The 19910-nt window shown below is 50.1% G+C and overlaps 1 protein-coding gene across 1 annotated transcript; it reads right to left on the minus strand.

Annotated features, from left to right (window-relative positions):
* Positions 1–254: 254 nt before the first annotated feature.
* EMC8 (ER membrane protein complex subunit 8) lies at positions 255–19878 on the minus strand. The gene is made up of 8 exons (XM_027783881.2): positions 19584–19878; positions 14905–14981; positions 13426–13495; positions 12839–12933; positions 11738–12552; positions 7377–8979; positions 2581–2669; positions 255–1065 (listed from the first exon to the last, which is right to left on the minus strand). The coding sequence occupies exons 1-5, from the start codon at positions 19791–19793 to the stop codon at positions 12393–12395; spliced, it is 612 nt and encodes a 203-aa protein (XP_027639682.1). The 5' UTR covers positions 19794–19878; the 3' UTR covers positions 255–1065; positions 2581–2669; positions 7377–8979; positions 11738–12392.
* Positions 19879–19910: the final 32 nt, after the last annotated feature.

Consider the following 19910-nt stretch of genomic DNA (forward strand, 5'->3'; position numbering starts at 1 on the left):
CGCCAGCCACCTTGGGCTCAGCCCCAGGGCACCCATGGGAGTTACCCCCATCCTTGGGGTGAGGATTGTCCTAGGGCTGTCCCTGGACCTGAGTAGGGGGCCAAGCCTCGGGGACCCTCTGACCACCTCCCATGGGGTCTGCAGGAGGAGGGTACCCTGTCCCCCCATCCGTTAGCCACACAGCCCCCGTGGTGCCGCCAGCACGTGCCGCAGCTCTGCCGGGCGCTCTATAAATGGTTCCACCACACTGCGACTCCACTTGCGTGTCTTTTGCCATCTGCTGCTGTCATTAAAAAATTAAATTTCCATCTGCTTTCACACTCCCGCCTCTCCCGCCGGCTCCTGGTGCCGCCGTTCCCCGGGAAGCATCGCCTCCGGCTCCCTCCCCGGGATGCGGCCGATCCGGCGGGGCCATGAGGCCGGCTTGCTGGCGACGGCGACACCAAGTTCATTTTTCTGGTGCTGTTTGCAACTGGTTCCTTCTATCTGGGTGGCCAGGTGGGGCTGGCGGGCTGCACCCCGCTTTTGGCCACCCGTCAGCACGAGGGCAGCTTCAGCGTGGTGGTGATGGGGGGGACTGAGGGGGACACCCACCCACCACTCTGCTGGCACAGCCCGAGGGAGGCGGCGGGTGCCAAATCAAAGGGTGCAGAGCCCCAGGGGGGTTTATTCACTGGGGAGGAGCCGCTGGGTGCTGCCCCCTCCCCAGTCATTTGAGCAAAAAAGAGAAAAAGCAGTCACTGGTGTCCAAACCCACCCGTATGGTGGGTGCCCAGCCAGCCCTGGGTTGCTGGATCTGCCCAATTCGCATCCTGGCAGCTGTGGCTCCATCCCAGCGAAGCAGGGACAAATCCTGCCCGGCTGGCATCCCCCACAGCCCGGTGGGTGCTCAGCACTGGCTGCAGGGCGGTGGTCCCCCCGCCTGCCGGGCCTCGCGGGACAGCATGGTCCCCGTGGGCGTGGGTGGCGTGACAATGATGGAGGGCACATGCAGATGCTTCTCGCCCGGGGATGCCGCTGGGCTCCTGTCACTGCCGTTCCCGCTGCTCACGCATGTCTTCAAGCCTGCAGAAAGAGGGGGCACCAAGGGGAGAGGGGGTGGAGGAGAAGATCAGGTGTGGGGCTGCAGCATCGCCTACCTCCCTGCCCTCCTCCATGTCCGGCTCAACCCCTTACAAGCCGCTAGAGAATCTACAGACAGACAGACACACACACACAGAGACACACACACAGACACAGACACACACACCCAGCAGCCAGGTGCAGCCTCGCACCTCCTCTCCACCCTGGATTTTGGGGTGTCCAATAGAGGTGGATACCGCAGCCCCCCACCCCCCAACCGCCTGCCCGTCCCCCCGGGGAGCAGATCGCTTTAATCTGCTTTTTTAATCAGAAGAAAAGCCCCGCGTGGCACAGGCGGCAGCCAGGGAGGTTTCAGCTCTTCCCAAGCAGGAAAATGCCCGGAGGGGACAGACACTGATATTTTTAATCTCTTTTTAATTAAGGATAAAGCCCTGCCTTATGTAAGGGAGCTGGAAAAGGGGGGGGCACCTTTTATTCTATTGGAGACTCCAAGCTCGTCAGAGGGGTCTGGAGGCAGGGGGGTGGGGGATTCTGGGGCTCTGTTCTGGATTTGGGGATTTGGGGCAGGACAGGGACACCCTGGCTGCCTCAGTTTCCCCTCTTCAGTCACACCATGTTGGGCTGGGGGGTTCTGTGGGACCCCCAGATCCCCCAGACCCCACACCACCAGCCCCACCCACAGCATCACTGACACAGGGAGGGGGCACAGATCTCTTTTTTGATGACGCATCCAAAGCCATTCCCAGCCAGCACCTCACTTAGGGTTTGGGCTTGGGAAAAGCCAGGGAGGAGGCAGCTCTGCATCTCAGAGAGGGATGCTCATTAGCTGCCATCCTTAATGATCCCAAGGATGATTAATACGAGCTGCTCAGGGGTCAGCGCTGGGACGCAGAGCTAATGGGAGATGCGATATCCAGCCTTTGCCCTGCTCACCCAGCGCAGCGAGGCCAGGAGCATTAAAAGCTCCCGCTTTCCTCTCTCTGCAGACATCACTGCCGCCATCCCCAGCCTAACTCCATTAAGAAAATTAAAGTTGGGGGGAAAGCAGCAGGGTAGAAAGTGCCTGGGTTGGAATATCCCTGGGGAGAGTGGAGCAATGAAGGATGTTTGGGCCAGCCCAGAGGCCAGGAGCTGGGGTACCCCACCCCAAGCATCCCATCCATATCCTGAGCATCACATCCATGCTGTCTCTTTTCCACCTCTGAGGAAACCCCACCTGATTCCTTAAGGGATGCTATCAGCCCAAGGATTCTCCAGAGCAAAGGATGCAGGATAGGACCCTTATGTTTTTATGGGGCCGGGGTAGGGGACGGAGAAATGAGCTTTGGGGTGATGCATGAGCAATAGGTCACCTGTAGGACTTGTTTAAAAGCCACCAGGATGCCAAACCACATCAGTCCTGCCCATGGCAGAAACACCTAAAGCTCCTCCATGTACAACCACTCCCCAGATGCCTCCATGAAACAGGAGAGACCCCCGACACCCACCCAAACCTACCTTTCAGGCAGGATAACTTGAGCCCCATATTTTCATCCTCTTAGCAGGACCCAGCTCTCCAGCCTCACCGCTGGTCCTCGCTGCTGGCACTACAAAAGAGAGGCAAGGGTTGAGGGAAGCGACGCTGGGAGGAAGGAGAGCGAACTTGATCGCTGGCTAAAAGCACGCACCTATGCACGCATGTATATATATATGTCTCTCTATGGGCGTCTGGGCATAACAGGAAGCAGAGCTGCTCGGTAGCAAAAACCGCCAGTGATGTCATGTCTTTTTAGTGACTCAATCTCAGCCGCCAAGTTTTGGGAGGAACTTTTTGGGAGGGCAGAGAAGGAACCTGGTCAGCTGCAGGGTCCCATCCTGCCTTCTCTGCTGCTTCAGTCAGTGCTGCAAATACTTGCAGGAGATAAGGTCATGAGCAGGATGAATCAGGCTGTTATTTTTGAAGGCAACCGGTGCTTGCAGAGAAATCCCCAAGCCCACACGCAGGAAATCGAGGGATGCTCGGCTGCAGCATTGCACCCGGGGCTGCATCCCTCGGGGCTCAGCCGGAGCAGCTGGTGGCAGTTGGGGATGTGCTGCTGGGAAACAAGCCGTCCTACTCCGTTTGGGCATCACTGATGCCCCGAGAGCTTTTGGGTGGATGACTCCCATTGTGGGACACCACTTTTTTTATGATGCTCAAAATTATCCTGGGCAAAAACCCCTTTACTGGGAAATCTGCATCCCTCCTGTCCACAGCTGCTGGGAAAAGCTTATTGGGATGGAGGGCAGCGACTCATTTTGGCTCTTCCATGCTCCAGGGCCTGCAGAGAGCCAAGTCCTCCGCTCCCTCTGCCTGACCTCCACCACGGCTTTACTTCGTCTTTCCAAGCAGCTCTGAGGTGGGCCGGCAGCAGCCAGCAAGGGGAAGCGGGGACTTGCACTACTGGTTTTAATTCTGCTTTTTTTTATCAGCTCCCCACATGCATCCTGAGCCATGACACCCCCACGGCTGGAGAGCCGTTCCAGGGCTGGGAGCAGAGCCCCCCCCCCCCCCCCCCCCTCCCCGGGACTCCCCCTTTGCAGCTATTGTGGCAGCCGCCCAAATATTAAGAAACCTGTTTTGAGGCAAATTCTCTCTGGGTTTTGCCACCTGCTGTGGCTCACACCACCAGCCACCCCAGGCACTCGGGGCTGGAGGAGGGTTGTGCTGGGGACACTCAGCCCCGTGGCACAGGACGGGGTCTCCTCTGGGACCAGACCCCTGTGGCCAAGCCCTCGCAGGGCACAGCAGACCCCTCCCCACCGCTGCTGGTTCTTAGCCCTGTGGCCAGACACCAGCACTGCTTGCTGGCAGTGCTGGGGGAGATGCCTGGGTAGAGAAATCCCCTGGCTGCTGGTGTTTCAGCAGGATTCCTTTTGGCTGCTGCTGAGGCTTCAATTGCCCCCCTGCCAGCACCAGGCCAAGAAGTATTTGCATTCCTGAGGAGTTCATGCTCCAAAACCCCCCAGACACTCATCGCAAGCGTCACTAGAGCAGCATCTGTGCTGCGGCGGAGGGGGGATGCTCAGCCGGCGTGCGGGGCTGGGGGTGCACTGGGGAGGGAGAGTGGGGCCAAAGCTGGCCGCGGTGCTCCGAGGGGGTGACACTTACCCAGTCCCGGGAGCCGGAGGCACGATGCCGGCCGTTGCATCCCACCTCCCCACCACGCCTGGCTGCTCTTGGATGCAGGAGGGGAGTGGGGCCGTGAGGCTGGGTGGGGGGCTCCCACTCAGGACCAGCCGTGCCCTGGGAGGGTGGGAGGAGGTTGCAGCGAGACGGCTTGGAATTTTGCAAGGTTCATTTCTAACCTGGTTAATCAGGTTAGCTGAGTCCCGGCTCCTCCCCTGCAGCCCCCCCCTCCAGCCCCATCCAAGCCCAGCAAAGCCCTTGGGTGATGAGGAAGTGCTGCTTTACTCTCACCCTGCTGCACAACCCAGCCCGGTGCTGAGAGAGAGGAGCAGCAGTGCCCCTCGCCTGCAGCCGAAGCCCTGGACCACCAAGCATCCCTACAAGCAATTGGAGGGGCTACCAAATGCCTAGAAAGGCAAGTATCAGTTTGCTGTGACGCCCCTACACCCAGCTCTGACAGAACCCATCGGCATCCCTGAGGCTGTAATGTCTAGAGAGCGTGATGCTTCCAGCCTCTGGGAGCATCTTCATCATCTCCAGCTTCCAGGAAGGGTCTTTCCTCCTTCCCGTCAGACCTGCCAGCCCAAAAAGCAGCCCAGCAGTGGGAACAGCACCAGGCAGAGCGTTTCCCACCGTCCCCAGGGTGAGAGCTCCTGGTTGGGTACCACCCTGCTGTGAGGATTCCCCGGGCAAAGGCTCTACCTCTGGAGCAGCCGCCTTTGCCTGCGTTAAAAGCAGCCAGAGGCTTTTTCATGTTCACCTCCTCCACAATTAAGAGGCGAGGCCCTGAGACGGCTCCTTTTCAGACAGAGCTGAAAAGCAGTGGTTCACATCCAGGGCACCAGCGTGCAGGGAATGCCAGTTGCACATTAAACACCCCACGGCTGCCGGCAGGAACGAAGGGAAAGCTTTGAACTTCACCCGGAGATCGGAGCGAACGGATCCCAGGAGCTTGGGAGGTCTCTGACAAGATCAGAGCCCCACGCACGAGACCAAACTCTGCTGGGACGGGCATAAAGAGGAGCAGGGAGGGGAAAAGGGTGGTTTTGCTCCAGTTTCTGCTGGCCTGGTCCTGCCACATTTAGCGAAAAATCACAAATGTGGAACGGGCTGATTTCCTTCCTGATCTGACGACTCCAATTCATCAAATCACTGGGTTATTGCAAAGCTTCAAGCTCGAGGGTTGGGCAGACAGCACGAGGGGCAGGCTCCAGCCCTAGCTGCAGCCCCAGCCCTGGGCAGAGGCAAGGGCAGAGATGTTTGCCACCCATGGCTCCAGCTTTGCAACAGAAAAACAAAGTAACTGGTTCGTGTGGTTTTTTTGCCCGTTCAGCTGCAAAGTCCCAAGAGGACTAGGGACAAAGTTCAACCCAGAGCCTAGTCTCTTCAGATCCTATCCCAGCTTCAGCGCACGCAGCACCCCATGGGGCCAGGAACCCCACACCAGCAGCCCTGACGCTGCAGCACAAATCCAGTCTGAGCAGCAGAAATTCCCCCCTCCACATTACCTGTTTTGATACCTCCCTCCAGAACTACCTGTTTGCTGCTGCTGGGGGAGAACAAACGGCCCCAAACCCAGGAGGGATGGAATTAGCCTGGCCCGGAGCAGCAGTTATTGCAAAACCTGCGTGTGACCGAAAGTGATGGCTTGCTGCAGCAGGGGAGGTAAACATAAACATCAGCCTGCTAAAATAACTGTGGTTAGCTCTGCGGGCTGCAGCACTGCTCCAGCTGGTGCGGTGACACCGGATAGGCACAAACACAGCATCGCATACCCCTTCCCGCCCTCCCCACGGGCTGGGAAGCAAAGACACTCTTGGGCAGGCTCATAGGGTGGGGGTTGGCCACCTCAAGGTGGCTGGGTACGGCCCTGAGCCCCTCCGGCACGGAGCCCCGGTCGCTACCAGGTGACCAGCATTAGGCAGATCCCAGTCCCAAGCGCAGAAGCAGCCCAATGGGCCAGACACCCCCTCTCCAGGGGCACTGTGAGACCCCCACGCAGCTTCACCTCTGATCTGCATCCCTCCCAGCAGCTCCCAATGCCCATCACAGGGCTGGGGCTGTGAATCGCCAAGCATCACATCAGGACAACTGGCCAAACGCCAAGAGCCAGCTGGCCAGGGGGAGGAAGAGGATGGGCTCACAAAGCTTCCTCGGTGGGTCAGTATGGAGCCACCTCCACTCTCTGGGGACAGGCTTGTCCCCAGTCCAAGCACCCACGCTGGGCGGTCCTCTGATGTGGTTGGTGACCGGTTTCCAGTTCTGGCTGTGGCCCTTAGGCAGTGGGGCTGCTCCTGCCCCCAGGCTCAGTGCTCCCCAACCCACCGGCCCCATCCTGCCCTGGTGCAGAGGAGGGTGGGTGGGACTGCAGCACCGAGGAGGGGGTGAGGATGGGGGGCAGCCTCCTAACTGCCCTGGAAGGAGGAGGGCAGGGTGAGCTCATGGCTTCCCAGACACCAGAGGAACTGCAGGGAGAGGGATGTGTTTTGTAAACTGACCACAAGAAAAGCTTTTGCTGGAGGGCCGGGCAGACCAGAGCCCAGGGAGCTCACCGCGGGGCTGCTCCTGCTGACACCACCTGGGTTTGTTTCAGAAAGGAGGGAGGGGAAGCAGCTTTCTGGGTCATGGAGTCCCAGGGTTTGCTAACGCAGGCGACACATCACCCTGGCTCCGTGCTGCTGGAGCAACGAGGCCACCTGCTCCCCTCTTCTGTCCCAGGTCTCTTCTGGCCCGAGCAGGGGAAAGGGCTGGTCCCAGCCTGGCTCTAGAAGGGGGCTGCAGGGCCAGTGCATGGGACTTGCTGAAGCTGGAGGTGGCAACAAGGCAGTAGGTGCTGCGAGGGGAAAAGAAAGTCCCTGCCAGAGCCCTGCAGCCACCTAGGGCAGGCGAGCGATACCCAGAGGGGATGCCAGGTGTGGGGAGGGAAGAGGATGTCACGAGGAAGCAGCTGAAGATGCAGGCTCTGGGGAAACTGGAGCAGCTCCAGCATTCCCCAGGCACAGGCTCTTGGCAGGACCAGCAGACCGAACAACCAGCAGGAACCGTGCAGGCAGAAAACACCCCGAAGAACACCCAGCACACCCAACAGCGAGCCCGGAGCCGCTGTGGCAGGGGGTAGAGAGCAAAGCAGAAAGCGAGCACATACCTGAAGCACAAAACCAGAGCGTGCTGGGCTCTCCTGCCAGACCTGCATCCAGAGCAAACCACCTCCCTGCCGGGCATGGATTCAGCGGGCGGCTGGGAGGCCGTGGCTGGGAATTGGCTTAGGGACCTGGCCGCGGCTGCCGCACTTCTCAGCTTGCTGAGCTCCAGGTTAATCTCGGCTCAGCTTTCCCTTTTATCCCCTGGTACAGCCTTGATACATTTTTTCAATTAGGTCCATCTTTTAAGCTCCAGAGCGCATTTCTAGGAAGGGCTGCATTGTTTCTCTTGGCCTTCATGGGCTGATGCTGCGCAGACCGGGACATGCCTGGCACCGATCCTGCCCGCATCCAGCTAAAGTGCTGCCACGCTGCAGCCGGTGCGGCGCTGCCTGGAAGCACTCAAGGAGTTGCCCGTTACCCCCAGCCCACCTACCGGCTATCTTTTAAGAGCAGCGTTCCCTGCCTCCCTCATCGCAGCTCCAGCCAGATTGCAAAGCACCAAGCTCAGCGCACAGCCACGCAGGAGCGGGGACCGCTGTCACCTTTCATGTGGCCCCGTTACTGGAAACCCCCACCAGTGACCTGCCTCCGTCCTCTCCGAACCTGCGTCTGCCGCCTTTCACAGGGCGACGGCTGAAAACCAAAGGAAAATACGCAGCTAGGGTGCACTTTTGGATGAGAAGGCTGGGTGAAAATGTGGTCTAAAAGCGACAGTAAAAAAAATAAAAATAAAAATAAATCGATAAAGTCCTCAGCGGATACTTCGGCACAGTGAAATCGCTGCCTGCTGCGGGAGGGCTAGCTGCAGGGCGATGGGTAAAGCAGAAGAGGGGTTTGCAGCGCAGGAGTATGATGCATTGAGATGTTTAATTTGAGTTGGGAGTAACAGAGCCTGGGCAGGATGGGAAAGGAGCAGCTTGCCCAGCCTGGTCCGCCCGATCCAGACCAGCTCGCTACAGCTCCTACCCTCAACGGTGGGCGACTGAGCCCCATTCCAGGAGCTGAATTAAAACACAAACTAGAAGCAGAGCTCACAAATGCACACTGAGCACATTTCCCCTTGAGGCCATTTTCCAAGCTGCAGTCAACCGCAAGTCCACCCCGCTAACAGCCTCCTCCATTAGCACTCACGTGCTCTGTCCCTCCGACCCTCGCCCCAGCATCTTGAGACGTTTTACAAATAGCAGCAGCGTGACGCGATTAGGCCTCCAGCCAGGGAGCAGAGAGACTGGAGTTTGCTTCCTGCATCTGTCACTGTCACCTCTCCTCGGCGTGCATCTCTGCCACTTAGATAAGAAATTCTTGGGGGCAGGCAGCCAGCCACCTCTCACGGTCCATCTCCGCAGCGCCATGCCGAGCACGGCTGGGCTCCGCACATCTGTCTGCCCCTGGCTCCAGCTGTGCTGGGTGAAGAGGTTGCAGATCCTCCGTCCTGCCAGCTGAACTGCTCATCTGCTTCCTGCACCCACGTCAGATTTAATGAGCTGAAACAGGTTACGTGGTAGGTCTTTGCTCATTTTCACGCTGACAGAGGCCAGGAAACATCCCATGAGCAGCTCAGCTGGCAGATGGGAGGGGAACTCCAGCAGCAGACTGCTTCACTTGCTGAAAGGAAAAACAACATCCCAGAGCTCTCATATACACACGCAGCAATGAGCTCAGAGGGAAAACAGCATCAGTGCACTCCTGGGAAACAGGTACCTCACTTGTGAGCCCCCCCCCGAGAACAGCTGACTGGGCACCCCTTGGCTCCTGCCAGGATCTGCTCTTCCTGCTCATGATGCTGCCCGAGCCACAAGGAGCAGAGACCACTTCCACCATGCACCCCGCCCCAGCCAGCTGCCGGTTCTCCAAGCAATTTTAGGGTGGTCTCACTTCTTGGTGAAAATAACACCTACAGGCCCCCCAAACTCTGCACCCTTCCCAGTTCCTCAAACTGGATCTGCACATGGAGTTCCTGACTGCAGCTGGAAGTGTCCTGGGCCATCAGCTAGCGGCACACCTGGGGACACGGCTCCTGGCAGCTGGGTTTCAGGTCACTCTGATCTTTTATTTCAAGCCAAATGGGCACTTCAAGCAACACATGTTCAAGGCTCTTCGTTCTCCCCCTTGCAACCAAAGCATCTGAAGCAAGCATCCAGCAGAGTAGCGTATGTCCTGCCACACAGGTACCCGAGCACTTTGTACTGGTATTTTCAGATACCTGCGGGCTCTGTGTATCACCGTTTCCAAATATTAGGGTTGAGAGCAGAGGGGAAAAGAAAAAAAGAATCCCACATGGGAATAAATGATTTTGTACTTCCAAGTGCTTGAGGCACCGTCCTGGGAATTGAATGTATGGGCAGAGAAATGCCAAATATGCAAATCTTGGTGAGCAAGGAAAAAATAATAATTAATCAATGCTACATATCATTAATTGCTAACAAAATTAAAAGGATCAAAAAGGAAAGGGGGGGGGGGGGGGGGGGAAGAAGAGGACACCTGTTCCTAGTGCTGTCTTCCCCACTATAGTGAGGGCTCCAGCAACAGAGACACAGATGTCTTCTCCAAGATTTCTCCCCCCATGAAGTTTTAAAAGGAGTTAACTGGAATTCTTCTGATGAATCCAATGGATCGGTTGGCCAGGAAACCAGCATTTGCTCCTGCAGGTAGGTTGGGTACATCAGCAGGAGAGGGGAACACAGCCTTTGCTGAGCCCGGCAGCTTCCTCACTCTTTCACAAGAGCCACCACGGCTGCAGGCTGCCTGGCTTTATGAAATTGCTGCCTTTTGTCCAGCCTTCAATGCAAATAGGACAGGTGAGATAAGACCTGAGCACCGCAGTGCTAGTCCTTTTTGCTTAAAGCCAGCCTGAGCTTCTACCAGTGGCAAAACACTCGAAGGACCTCATTTACAAGCAAACAGAAGATAAAAAGGGAAAGACAAAGCATCAAAAGCTGCTCCCCTTCCAGAAATATGTCTCAACAGTTAGTCACAGGGAGCGTTTCTATCAGGTTACAGACTGGTAATATACATTTTGCTTTGTCTTACGCGGGTGAGGTGGGGGAGTACTGCAAGATTACACTGTATTAGCATATATATGATCAAAGCTTGATTAATGACATCTAGTTACAAAGAATAAGAAATACATTTCCTGTGGCTCAGGAGACATACCAGCTTACACAGCAGCATTGGCTGACAATCTCACATACTAAGGCAACACATCTTGCTAAGATAACATCTGCCTCTAGAACAATAGGTGAGATTTCACGAGGTGTTTGTACCAAGCAAGACAACAGCCTTCTTCCTGCAGTGTGGGATTTGCAGGGTCTACTCTGAACACACATTGCCAGAGCACTGCCGTTTCCAGGATATCTTCTCATACAGCCATGGACGTGTAATAAAACAGCCACTGGAATGTGTTTATCTTGCTGTTTGTGAGCTAGACACATGTTTTCATTCAACAAGTGAAAACATTTTCCTTTCCCGGAAGCCTACCTGACTCATGCTTAGGAAAAGCTACCAAGTGCCAATCTCTTCTGTAATGCCTGTCACACCTTACTACTGCATAGCAGGGAGACAAACTCAACTGTCCAAACCTTCATCTCCTCCTCAGACAGGGAGCTGAACCTCAGACCTCACCTCGTGGCTTTGTGGAATCTGAACTGCAGGGAACTCCACAGCAGGACCCAAACAGAGGCATCCTGATTCTACTCACTGCTTCATAAAGGGATTTCAGCCTTACTCCATCTCTTGGCAAGACCAAGAGTAAAACTTGTGCTTATAGAAATAGAAGCAGAGGTAGGCCAAGACGATTTGACAATCTCATCCTGTGTTTTAAAATTAGAAAACTGAGCAAAAAGCAGGAACTTGGAGAGAGGCAGATTGTTTGGTGGACAAGTGAATCTTCCTTGTAAAAACATTTCTGGGTAGGAAGAAAAGGAAATCTAGAAAAACTGTTGCAGGTTGAGGCTATGTTTAACTACAGTTTGACAAACAACCTGGAGGAGTAAGGCAACAAGACTTCCAAAGAACTGTACTACTCTGATATCAAGCTTCATTGTCCAGTAAACTTAAGTTAAGAATAACTTAAATTTTAATTAGAAAGCTAGAAAGGAGCTGAACTAGACTATATCTAGGCTCCTTCACTCAACATACTCAGATCGCTTGCCTTCAACTTGGAGAGATGCATTTCAGACCTACTTAAATGGACACCGTATGAACCAGCTGAAAATGAGATCGGTTTATAAAACCCCAAAAGGCTGCATAAAATTAATAAGGTATTTCCCTCTTCTTTTGTAGACCCAAACTGCTCTAGAACTGACATTCAGACTCATCACTATACTTCCAGTTCTTTTTACAAATCATTAGTATTTGTTTTTACCTTGGGTTTAACATATTCCAGCAATAACTGTGGCTGTATGCCTATGGAGAGCAGGAATCACCGTAGCGTTTGGGAATACTGCTTTAACACATTCTCTGTAGCTGTGTCATGCCAAACCACTGCAAAACAGGTGACACGTGAGTACGGTACATTGTCCTCAGCAGTTTGCATTTTACTGTGCCGACAGATATACATTTCCAGGCCATAAGAAACTGTTAACCTTACATTTTATGTATTTGACCTTAAAATTTCTCATCTGAGGACACGACTGAGGGTTTTTTTAAAAGTTATTTCCAGAAATCATTAAAAAGTAACCTCTCTAAAGATTAGAAAAGCTTAGTCAAAACTTTGTGATACCAGCAGTAGGGACAAGCAGAAGTAGTTCTGGTTTCGAAGGAAGAGCAACATTCACTACAACTGGGAGGGCGTCCATGTGGACAGCTGTAACTGACAGTTTTGCAGTTCTTCCAATGAATCTCACAAAAAAGATTCAATGGCTTATGGACACATCACTCTGCAATGTGACATGCCACTCCTTTTTAATCAGTCAGATTTCCACACAAGGTACTGAATATTCTGTTTACATTCAAAAATAGCACTTTTCTCTCTTCAGTACATAGTGGGAATGCCCATAAATTAGTCAGTAGAAACCTCTCTAACACAGGTGGAGGACAGCTTTGTTGATCTCTGGGTTTGTCCAGTCATTCCGGATATCATCCAGGTGATTATCAAAATCTACAAGCGACTCGTATGACTTGCTGTCCAAGAGAGATGCAGCGATTCTCTGGGCTTCGGTCCAATCTTCACAAAAATCACTAGGACATAAAATAACCAGGAATAAATAGTAATCACAAAGAAAATATTCACCTCCTCCTCCTCTCTGGAAATTAAGCCACACTCTGCAGTGTGGTCATACCACTGCCTGGCTGCAGAAGCCAGCTCTTCTCTCCCACTACAGCAAAAAACAGCTTTAAAAACACTGTCAGCTACACCCACTGCCCGTACAGTGTCACTCAGCTACAATCGAAGTTTTGCCCTTAACCCCGCAATCTGTTTTTCCTTACTACCCCAACACAAGTAAACTCTGTGAAGTTTACTCACATGTGTGGGTCCTTGCACCTCCACTTGTTCTCGTGAAGCTCATACACATGAATGGCAGGCTCTACACACTCCATCGTAAACTTGGTGTTATCAACCTGTGCAACAGAAAAACAGCAGCTTAGTCTCCTCAAGATCCAAAGTAAAGAGATGAAATAAAAAACAAAGTCAGTTTTTACCGACAGGGCACCTTACACTAACTTGTCCACTATTCTACCTTCAAGTGAGCCAAACTTTTCACATTTGAATTGCCAACACCTTTTGTCACTGCAGTAAGGAGGCAAAGCACCATTTGAGTCATAAAAGACAAGAGTTTAAGTCACAGAGGGGGTCTAAAGTCTCGAATAAGCTCAGGCCTCCACTTCCTTTGAGATGACAGAGAGCTAACTGCAGTCTCTCTGCAGACTTACTAAGAACTTCACTGGCTACACGTCATTGCATCTCTTCCCCTGAGCATTTGGAAGGAAAGAGCAAATTAGTTACTTCACTATTATAGGATCCAGAGAATAGCAGTTAAATGGCTAGTCCAACACCATGGTCATAACATTAACAGTTCAGAAAGAGAGGTGGGGGAAAATGAAGTAATTTACCATGATGAGCGCTGTATCGTTAAAGCCCTCTGCAATTCTGGAGGCCACCTTTTCCGCAACCTGGTTTGGACTGCAGCAGAAGGTAAAAGTAACTGTGTTATGCGAACCATGACATTTCAGCTGAAACCAGCAGGAAATATGTTTAAAGAGATGTGAGAATTACACTGCATGCTTACAAACAGGAAAAAGACATCAAGCTGATGCTACATTTGATTGAAGTCAGAAGGCCAAGAAAACCCCAGCTCCTCTCTTCAGCACACGATCTGGATCTCAGCTACGCTTAGGCAATGGGTTTTTGAACAGCAAAACGCTCACTGCAGATTTTATGTGGAATCAACCTTCTCCTACCTTCTTCCACCAGACCAAAGACCACAGCCACCTTTGCCCTGGCAGGCATTTAAAAAAGAAACTGAGTCTCCATTTGAACCCGCTCACTGCCCAGCTTCTCTACCAAAACCAGATAATCTTTTAGAGGAAAACCTTTACCGTGCTTCAAAGATTACAATCTCTATGTGGTGCCAGCTATATTCAGAAATGAAATTGGGAGTTTAAAAAAAAAAAAAAAAAAAGAAAGACTGTGATATTCTTTCAAACCTCAAATAGAACAGACAAACTGTATCTTCTCCTTAAAAATGTCTCCAGCAGACTTATTTCCCTTAAAAGGAAAGGGCAAATAATGCCCTTATCCCTGCTAGATACCTTAGCAGTCACAAGTTTTACTTAAAAAACATACTTGAGACCAAAGGATATAGATTAACAAGGTAACTGGAACACAGCATAATACTTTAAACAAGCTGTTCATACTTGTTTTAGATGCAAGTAGGATGTACCCTCATTAGTCCTGATACTGGATTTGTCTAATAGATCCAGGGGAAAATATTTGATACACATATCTAAAATTGCCTTGTGGCTCCACAGGAAGGTCCCCTTATTGCTTATTGAGTAATCTGAGTTAGCTAGCAGGGGAAAAGAAAATGACTAATCTTGGGAAAATTAAGTGAAAAGAGATATTGCTGCTTGACTGACATCGTCTTCCATTTCAAGAGCATCCCTTTACCACGTAAGAAAACGCTTCGGTAAAACTCAGGAGACAATTAAGTAGTTTAGTAAGAATTAGGTCACTTCTGAAAGACTTTCCGAAAGATACTCAGAGTCATTTGAGTTTACAAGATATATGCTGCACAAGCAAAGCTGCCTGTGAATTTTTGGCCATTTCCCTGACAACTGTAATTAAACTGGCTGGCAGTCATTCAAAGACTGGCCTTTTATAGTATCCACTAAAGAAGAGTGATTCTGGAAAGACTGGGGTTTCTGCACCTGAACAAAGGCCACATCCACCAGCACCACAAAGACAATGTGAAACCAGATGACAGTTGTCAAAGTTAATCAACACGCATGATTTATGTCGATGATTTTTGTTGGCAGAGTACAAAGTACAACATAAAAGAGCAAACAGAAGGAAATATTGCACCAACACACCTGGCATCTTTCACGCGTTCATTTGCTTGGTAATATCCAGCTATCACGTAGCTATTCTCTTTGCACCAAGAGTCAATCTGAAAAAGCAATTGGAACAATTAAGCCCAGGGAAAAAAAGAAGAAACCCCACAGAACTAAGGAAATCTCATGCCTGCCCTGCAAGTAAAACTGCAATCGAAACATTACAAATTTTTGCCAAGTGCTTCTTTAAATATATATTTATATATATTTATGCCCGCACTCATACACAGCGTTTGGCTAATTTAACTAGAACAGAGAAACCAAATTGAACATTCAGAGAACGGTGGAAAACATTAACCAAATAGAGCAAAAGAGCAAGAAGTTACCTTACACAAAACCTGGCCTAAACTCAAATGACAGGACTGGGAGAGAGCTTCAGCAGCACTGCCTGGGAGAGGAGCCTAGGCCTTACCTATTGCTGTTTGGCTGCTTTCTGTTAGTGTTCATCTGACAGACTTCAGAAAGTGTTCACCATGTGGATGTGTGACTGTACTGTCATTTCAAAAAGAGCTTGTTGATTTTACTTCTAATGTAACATTGCCAGGTTAAAATGTAAGCATTTTTAACCTTAATTAGAAAATAAAGCTTGAGGTAAAAGGTAAACGTGAGGCAGCAAAAGGCTGTCTCATTTACCGTTTTTTTCAACCCACTCTGTCACAAAAGGATTTTGCAATAAAATTGTTTTTCTTTGAGGGTTCCTCCTTATTTAATATGCTTAAAAGTATGGATTTCTTTGCATATAATCTACACAATGTTTGATTTACACAAGTATAAAACTTTATGTAGCTTTGTTGTTTTTTTGGATATTTTTTTAGTGCAGTTTCAGCATGTGCACACTGCTGTTCTTTCAGCTTTACGCTGGATCTGAATTCCTCCTGCTGAGTCTGTCTTGCTTTGAAAATACATATATATATATATGATGTTTCCCCTTATAATTGAGGATATCAAGTCAGCATAATACAGAGCCCTGTAAGACAGAAATGGAGAAAGCAGCTAGAATTTTCCTTTGCAGTCCCTAGAGAGCATGTATCAAAAAAACCTCAACAGCTATATTAAAATGGAGTCCAAAAATATATTTGATGCTGACCTGTCGCATCCTCTAAATCAAATCAATCTCTGTTTTTTAGCTGTAATTAAAGTATTAGACTGCATAAACGAACAATCAAGCCATGTGAATAATCCCTCTTCTACAAGGGATGACATGGATTTACGTGATATATATATATAACAAAAATAAAAAAAAAAAGCTGGGTAGCCCTGCTATAGCTGAGGGTCAACTGCTGTTTCAATTACAAACCCATTTTGAGGGCTTAGGACTATGGTTTTAATTTTTAGTGGCTTGAAAGCTTAGCATTAAAGCCAGAAGCCCAGATACTAAAATTAATAATAATGAAAAAAAAGCCCACCAATTTAAAAATTAAAAACCTTAGATCTAAATCAATTTTTGTTGCGTATCGAAAAAGGTCTTAAAAAAAAGAGTATGATTTTTAAGTTCTCAGTTCCCTAAGTAGTAATTAAAAACTGCTTCCATTAAAAAAAGTAAAAAGGGTGGGGGGGAAATCTTTTTGGAATTAAAGCTGTATCCACCTCCAATTTCCAAACACTCTCTAGCTGTGGCACTATCACTACAGGTAGCCTTAGCATCAATTAAGCCCCTGGTATTTTTAGTCATGCCCAGCCCTGACAAGGGCAAGCCAACAGGGGACAAATTGTATTTTGCTTCCACACAGCGTGTGTCATCCCTGAAAAATCAGAAGTGGCCTGCCCTCTGATGCACTGGAGCCACCAAAGGTGGGCGGCAAGGGGGTTTGGAAGAGTCCTGGGAGGGGCAAGGCTGTCCCCTACTGCCTCTGACCACGGTCCCAGGTGGTGGGGAGCCAGCCATGCGAACAAGGGGGAAGTGCTGCTTGGTTTGGGTTTTTTTTTTTTTTTTTTTTTTTTTTTTTTTTTAGAAGATGTGGTTGCAAAACCACATCAATTACCTGAGAAATTCAAAGGCACAAAAGAACCCTATGTGAAACTTAATTCACTTTTTCTTTAATGACTCTGTTTTGGAAATGGATTTCAAACTGACAAGCCAAAGTGCAAATTAAATGCACACACTTCTGCTCTGTCCTACAGAGCTACAAACCCTCAAGCACTGTTGCATGTTTAATAAAATCTAATTTTGTTGTTTTCTTGTACCTAGGCTGATGCTAAAGCACTGCTCACAATTTTTAGAAGTTAGCACATGAACAAGCCTGTTTGAAAGTATCCCCTCTATTTTCAAATTAAATCTGGAGCCTATTGCCCCCATTTGACTGGGATATCTGGGATAACTCAGGTCAGAGAACAAGAGGTGAAACTTGTGGGGGTGGTTCTAGAAAACCCTCACACGTACAACCAGGCCACTGCTTGACCAAGAATCAGCAGGAATTGAACTCGAAGTGAAACAGATCCCATCAAAACCTGCTAAAGCTTTGAAATCCTTTAGAAACAGAGGCGCTTCGCTACAAACACTGAGTTCCAACTGTGCTAATTCCACTGATTTATTCAGTAATCACACGTTATGTTGCATGGAATAGGCAAGAGCGCCCTCCTGTTAAACCATAAACCAATAAAATCCAATTTTCATAGCTTCAGTGCCACTATTTATTGACACCTTTGCCTTTGTTTAAACAATGAACAGGAGCAAAAGGCCTCGGGCTCTTGTCAAGTGCTGTGTTTTAAAGCTGCCAAGTATCACAGGAATCACCAAATGTGACTGCAAACCACAATATGTCTTAGCAGGTCCTAATTAATGTGGGAAATGCCAGGGGTTTCTGATCTTTAACTTAACTTTTTGTATCAAAAACCAAGAGCAAAGACGTAAGACTGCCATTTCTTTGGTTCCATAATGATTTGCTTACTGTAGATGTGGCAAGACTATTTCAGATGTTGCAAGAAACAGGATTAACTTCCTAATAATCTGATCCTGTAGCAAGATCTACACTACAAAACTACACTGAAGGCCTGAAGTTCAGGAAAATTCACTGTCAACAACCCTGTAGAAAGACATCTAACCCTGATTTGAAGTCAAACCCTACGCATACTTTCAATATACTGTTATACATGTTATTCTCCACTCCACTATCAACTTCCGGGTACTCATTCCCAGAGGAAAACCAAATTACCATCATTCAAAAAGGTACAGTCAAGCCTTGTCTACATTAAAGCAATTATAAACAGTATTATTAAATTTTCCCAAGCAGTTACATGAGAAAAATCCTAAGCAGAAACAGATTACACTAGCAGCATACATTTCTGTGTTACTCCTGGTGTTGTTACAGCAGCGTAAATATATTTAAGACTGACAAATTTTGTGTGCTCCGCAGCAGTATGGCAAACTTAAATGGCCAGGACTCAGGCTCAGCTGCCATTCCTATGCCTCTGGCTGTATTTCATCATATCCAGGCTTCAGAAAGATCCCAACATTCCCATCACATTATCTCAACTGGAGAAAACCGGAATTTATTTACAAATCAATATTTTTTGATAAAGTGATCTATTAAACTGAGAGGAACATTTAGGCCAAGTAGTCTAGAAGAATCAGAAATTAGTTATTTTTACGGATACCAATAAGAGATGGATTTTCATCTACTAATGACGACAAATCTTAAAATGGATAGTAAAGTCCAGAGCTCACATAACACCTGGATCCCACTTTAGTGGTGGCTACACCTACAGTGAAGGTGCCAAAGTACTACTTTGCCTCTAGATTTGCAGCAGCCCACCCCAACTCCCTGTAACAATAAAATCCAAGCACGTTTCACTCTGTCCACCTAATGATTTTGACAAAGGGACTCTCACCAAATGCCAGGTGGGACGGAGCCGTGGCCCAAAGAATTATGGCTCCCAGTCCTCATGACCAGGGGGACTGAGATTGGAAAGCACTGGCCCTACAGTCCAGAGATCATCCTCATCCTGCCTATGTGACAACAGGGGGAAATGGATTATCCCACAATGACTTACTGCAAGGCTCTTCCACAGTGGTGGGCGAGGTATGGCGAGGTATAAGGTATCGTAACAAGGAGTGCCTGGCTGCCCCTGGTTATCCCATGGTTACCTAACCAACAGCAAGCGTGCAAGATCCCAACTGAGATTTCAAACCCAAGCCAGCCCTGCAGTATGAATACACTCCATTTTTCCTTCCTATGTAGGCTAACGGCTTCCATAAATGGGGATAGTACATGAAATACACACTTAATGCACACCTATACACTCTTGGAGACAAGCATGCCCTTTTCCAATTAGCTAATATTGCTTTGAAGTATCTTAAAGGTAGGCTGGGAAAAGCTCTTTCTGCTGTAGAATAAGGACATTCCTTCTGGGAGTGATCTGGGGATAATGATACCAATATAAATAGCAGTTTCGCTGCACTGGAAAAGAAATTAGACAAAACTACAAGGCTCTGTAGCAGAAAGTTGTACAGTGGACAAGTCTCGGGTTTTTTTTCCACTCTGGACACACTCCACTCACCCCACAGACCTGCCTGCCGCTAGCACAGGCTGGCAGCGCTACCCCAGTGTCCCCAGCTCCCTCTGCACCAGCCCCTCCTCGCCCCAGCCGCAACCCCCAAGCTCAGCCAGGACCCGGAGCCGACCCCCACCAGCCCACCGCTCCCAGGCCGAGAGCCTTACCAGGGTGAGAGCCACCTCCAGCATGGGCGCCAGGGCCAGGGTGCCGTGGAAAAGCGGGATGCAGTCGACGAAGAGTGAGGGGGGCCCGGCCTGGTCACGGCGCGGGGCACCCGACGGCCGCTCGGCCACCAGCAGCCCGTTCACGGCGCAGTGCGGGTACTTAGCACCGTGCAGCACCATTTTGCAGTAAGCTTGAGTGGTCAGTTTCATCCTGCCACGGCAGACAGCCCCACGGCCACCGCGCCCCGGCCCCGCCGCCTCCCCTCAGGCCGCCAATTGCCGCCAATTGCCGCCAAGCGCCGCCGGCGCGGTCGTAAAAGTCGAGGG

The sequence above is a fragment of the Falco peregrinus genome, chromosome 14 (assembly GCF_023634155.1).
Source record: "Falco peregrinus isolate bFalPer1 chromosome 14, bFalPer1.pri, whole genome shotgun sequence".
Lineage (NCBI taxonomy): Eukaryota > Metazoa > Chordata > Aves > Falconiformes > Falconidae > Falco > Falco peregrinus.

Bases quoted from the DNA above. Each gene is read 5' to 3' on its own strand.
- EMC8 (XM_027783881.2), bottom strand. From the start codon at position 19,793: ATGAAACTGACCACTCAAGCTTACTGCAAAATGGTGCTGCACGGTGCT. The intron at 13,496-14,904 runs GTGTGTTGGTGC...CTTCTGCTGCAG, and splicing joins GAACGCGTGAAAGATGCCAG to TCCAAACCAGGTTGCGGAAA. The intron at 12,934-13,425 runs GTAAATTACTTC...TCTGTTGCACAG, and splicing joins ACGATACAGCGCTCATCATG to GTTGATAACACCAAGTTTAC.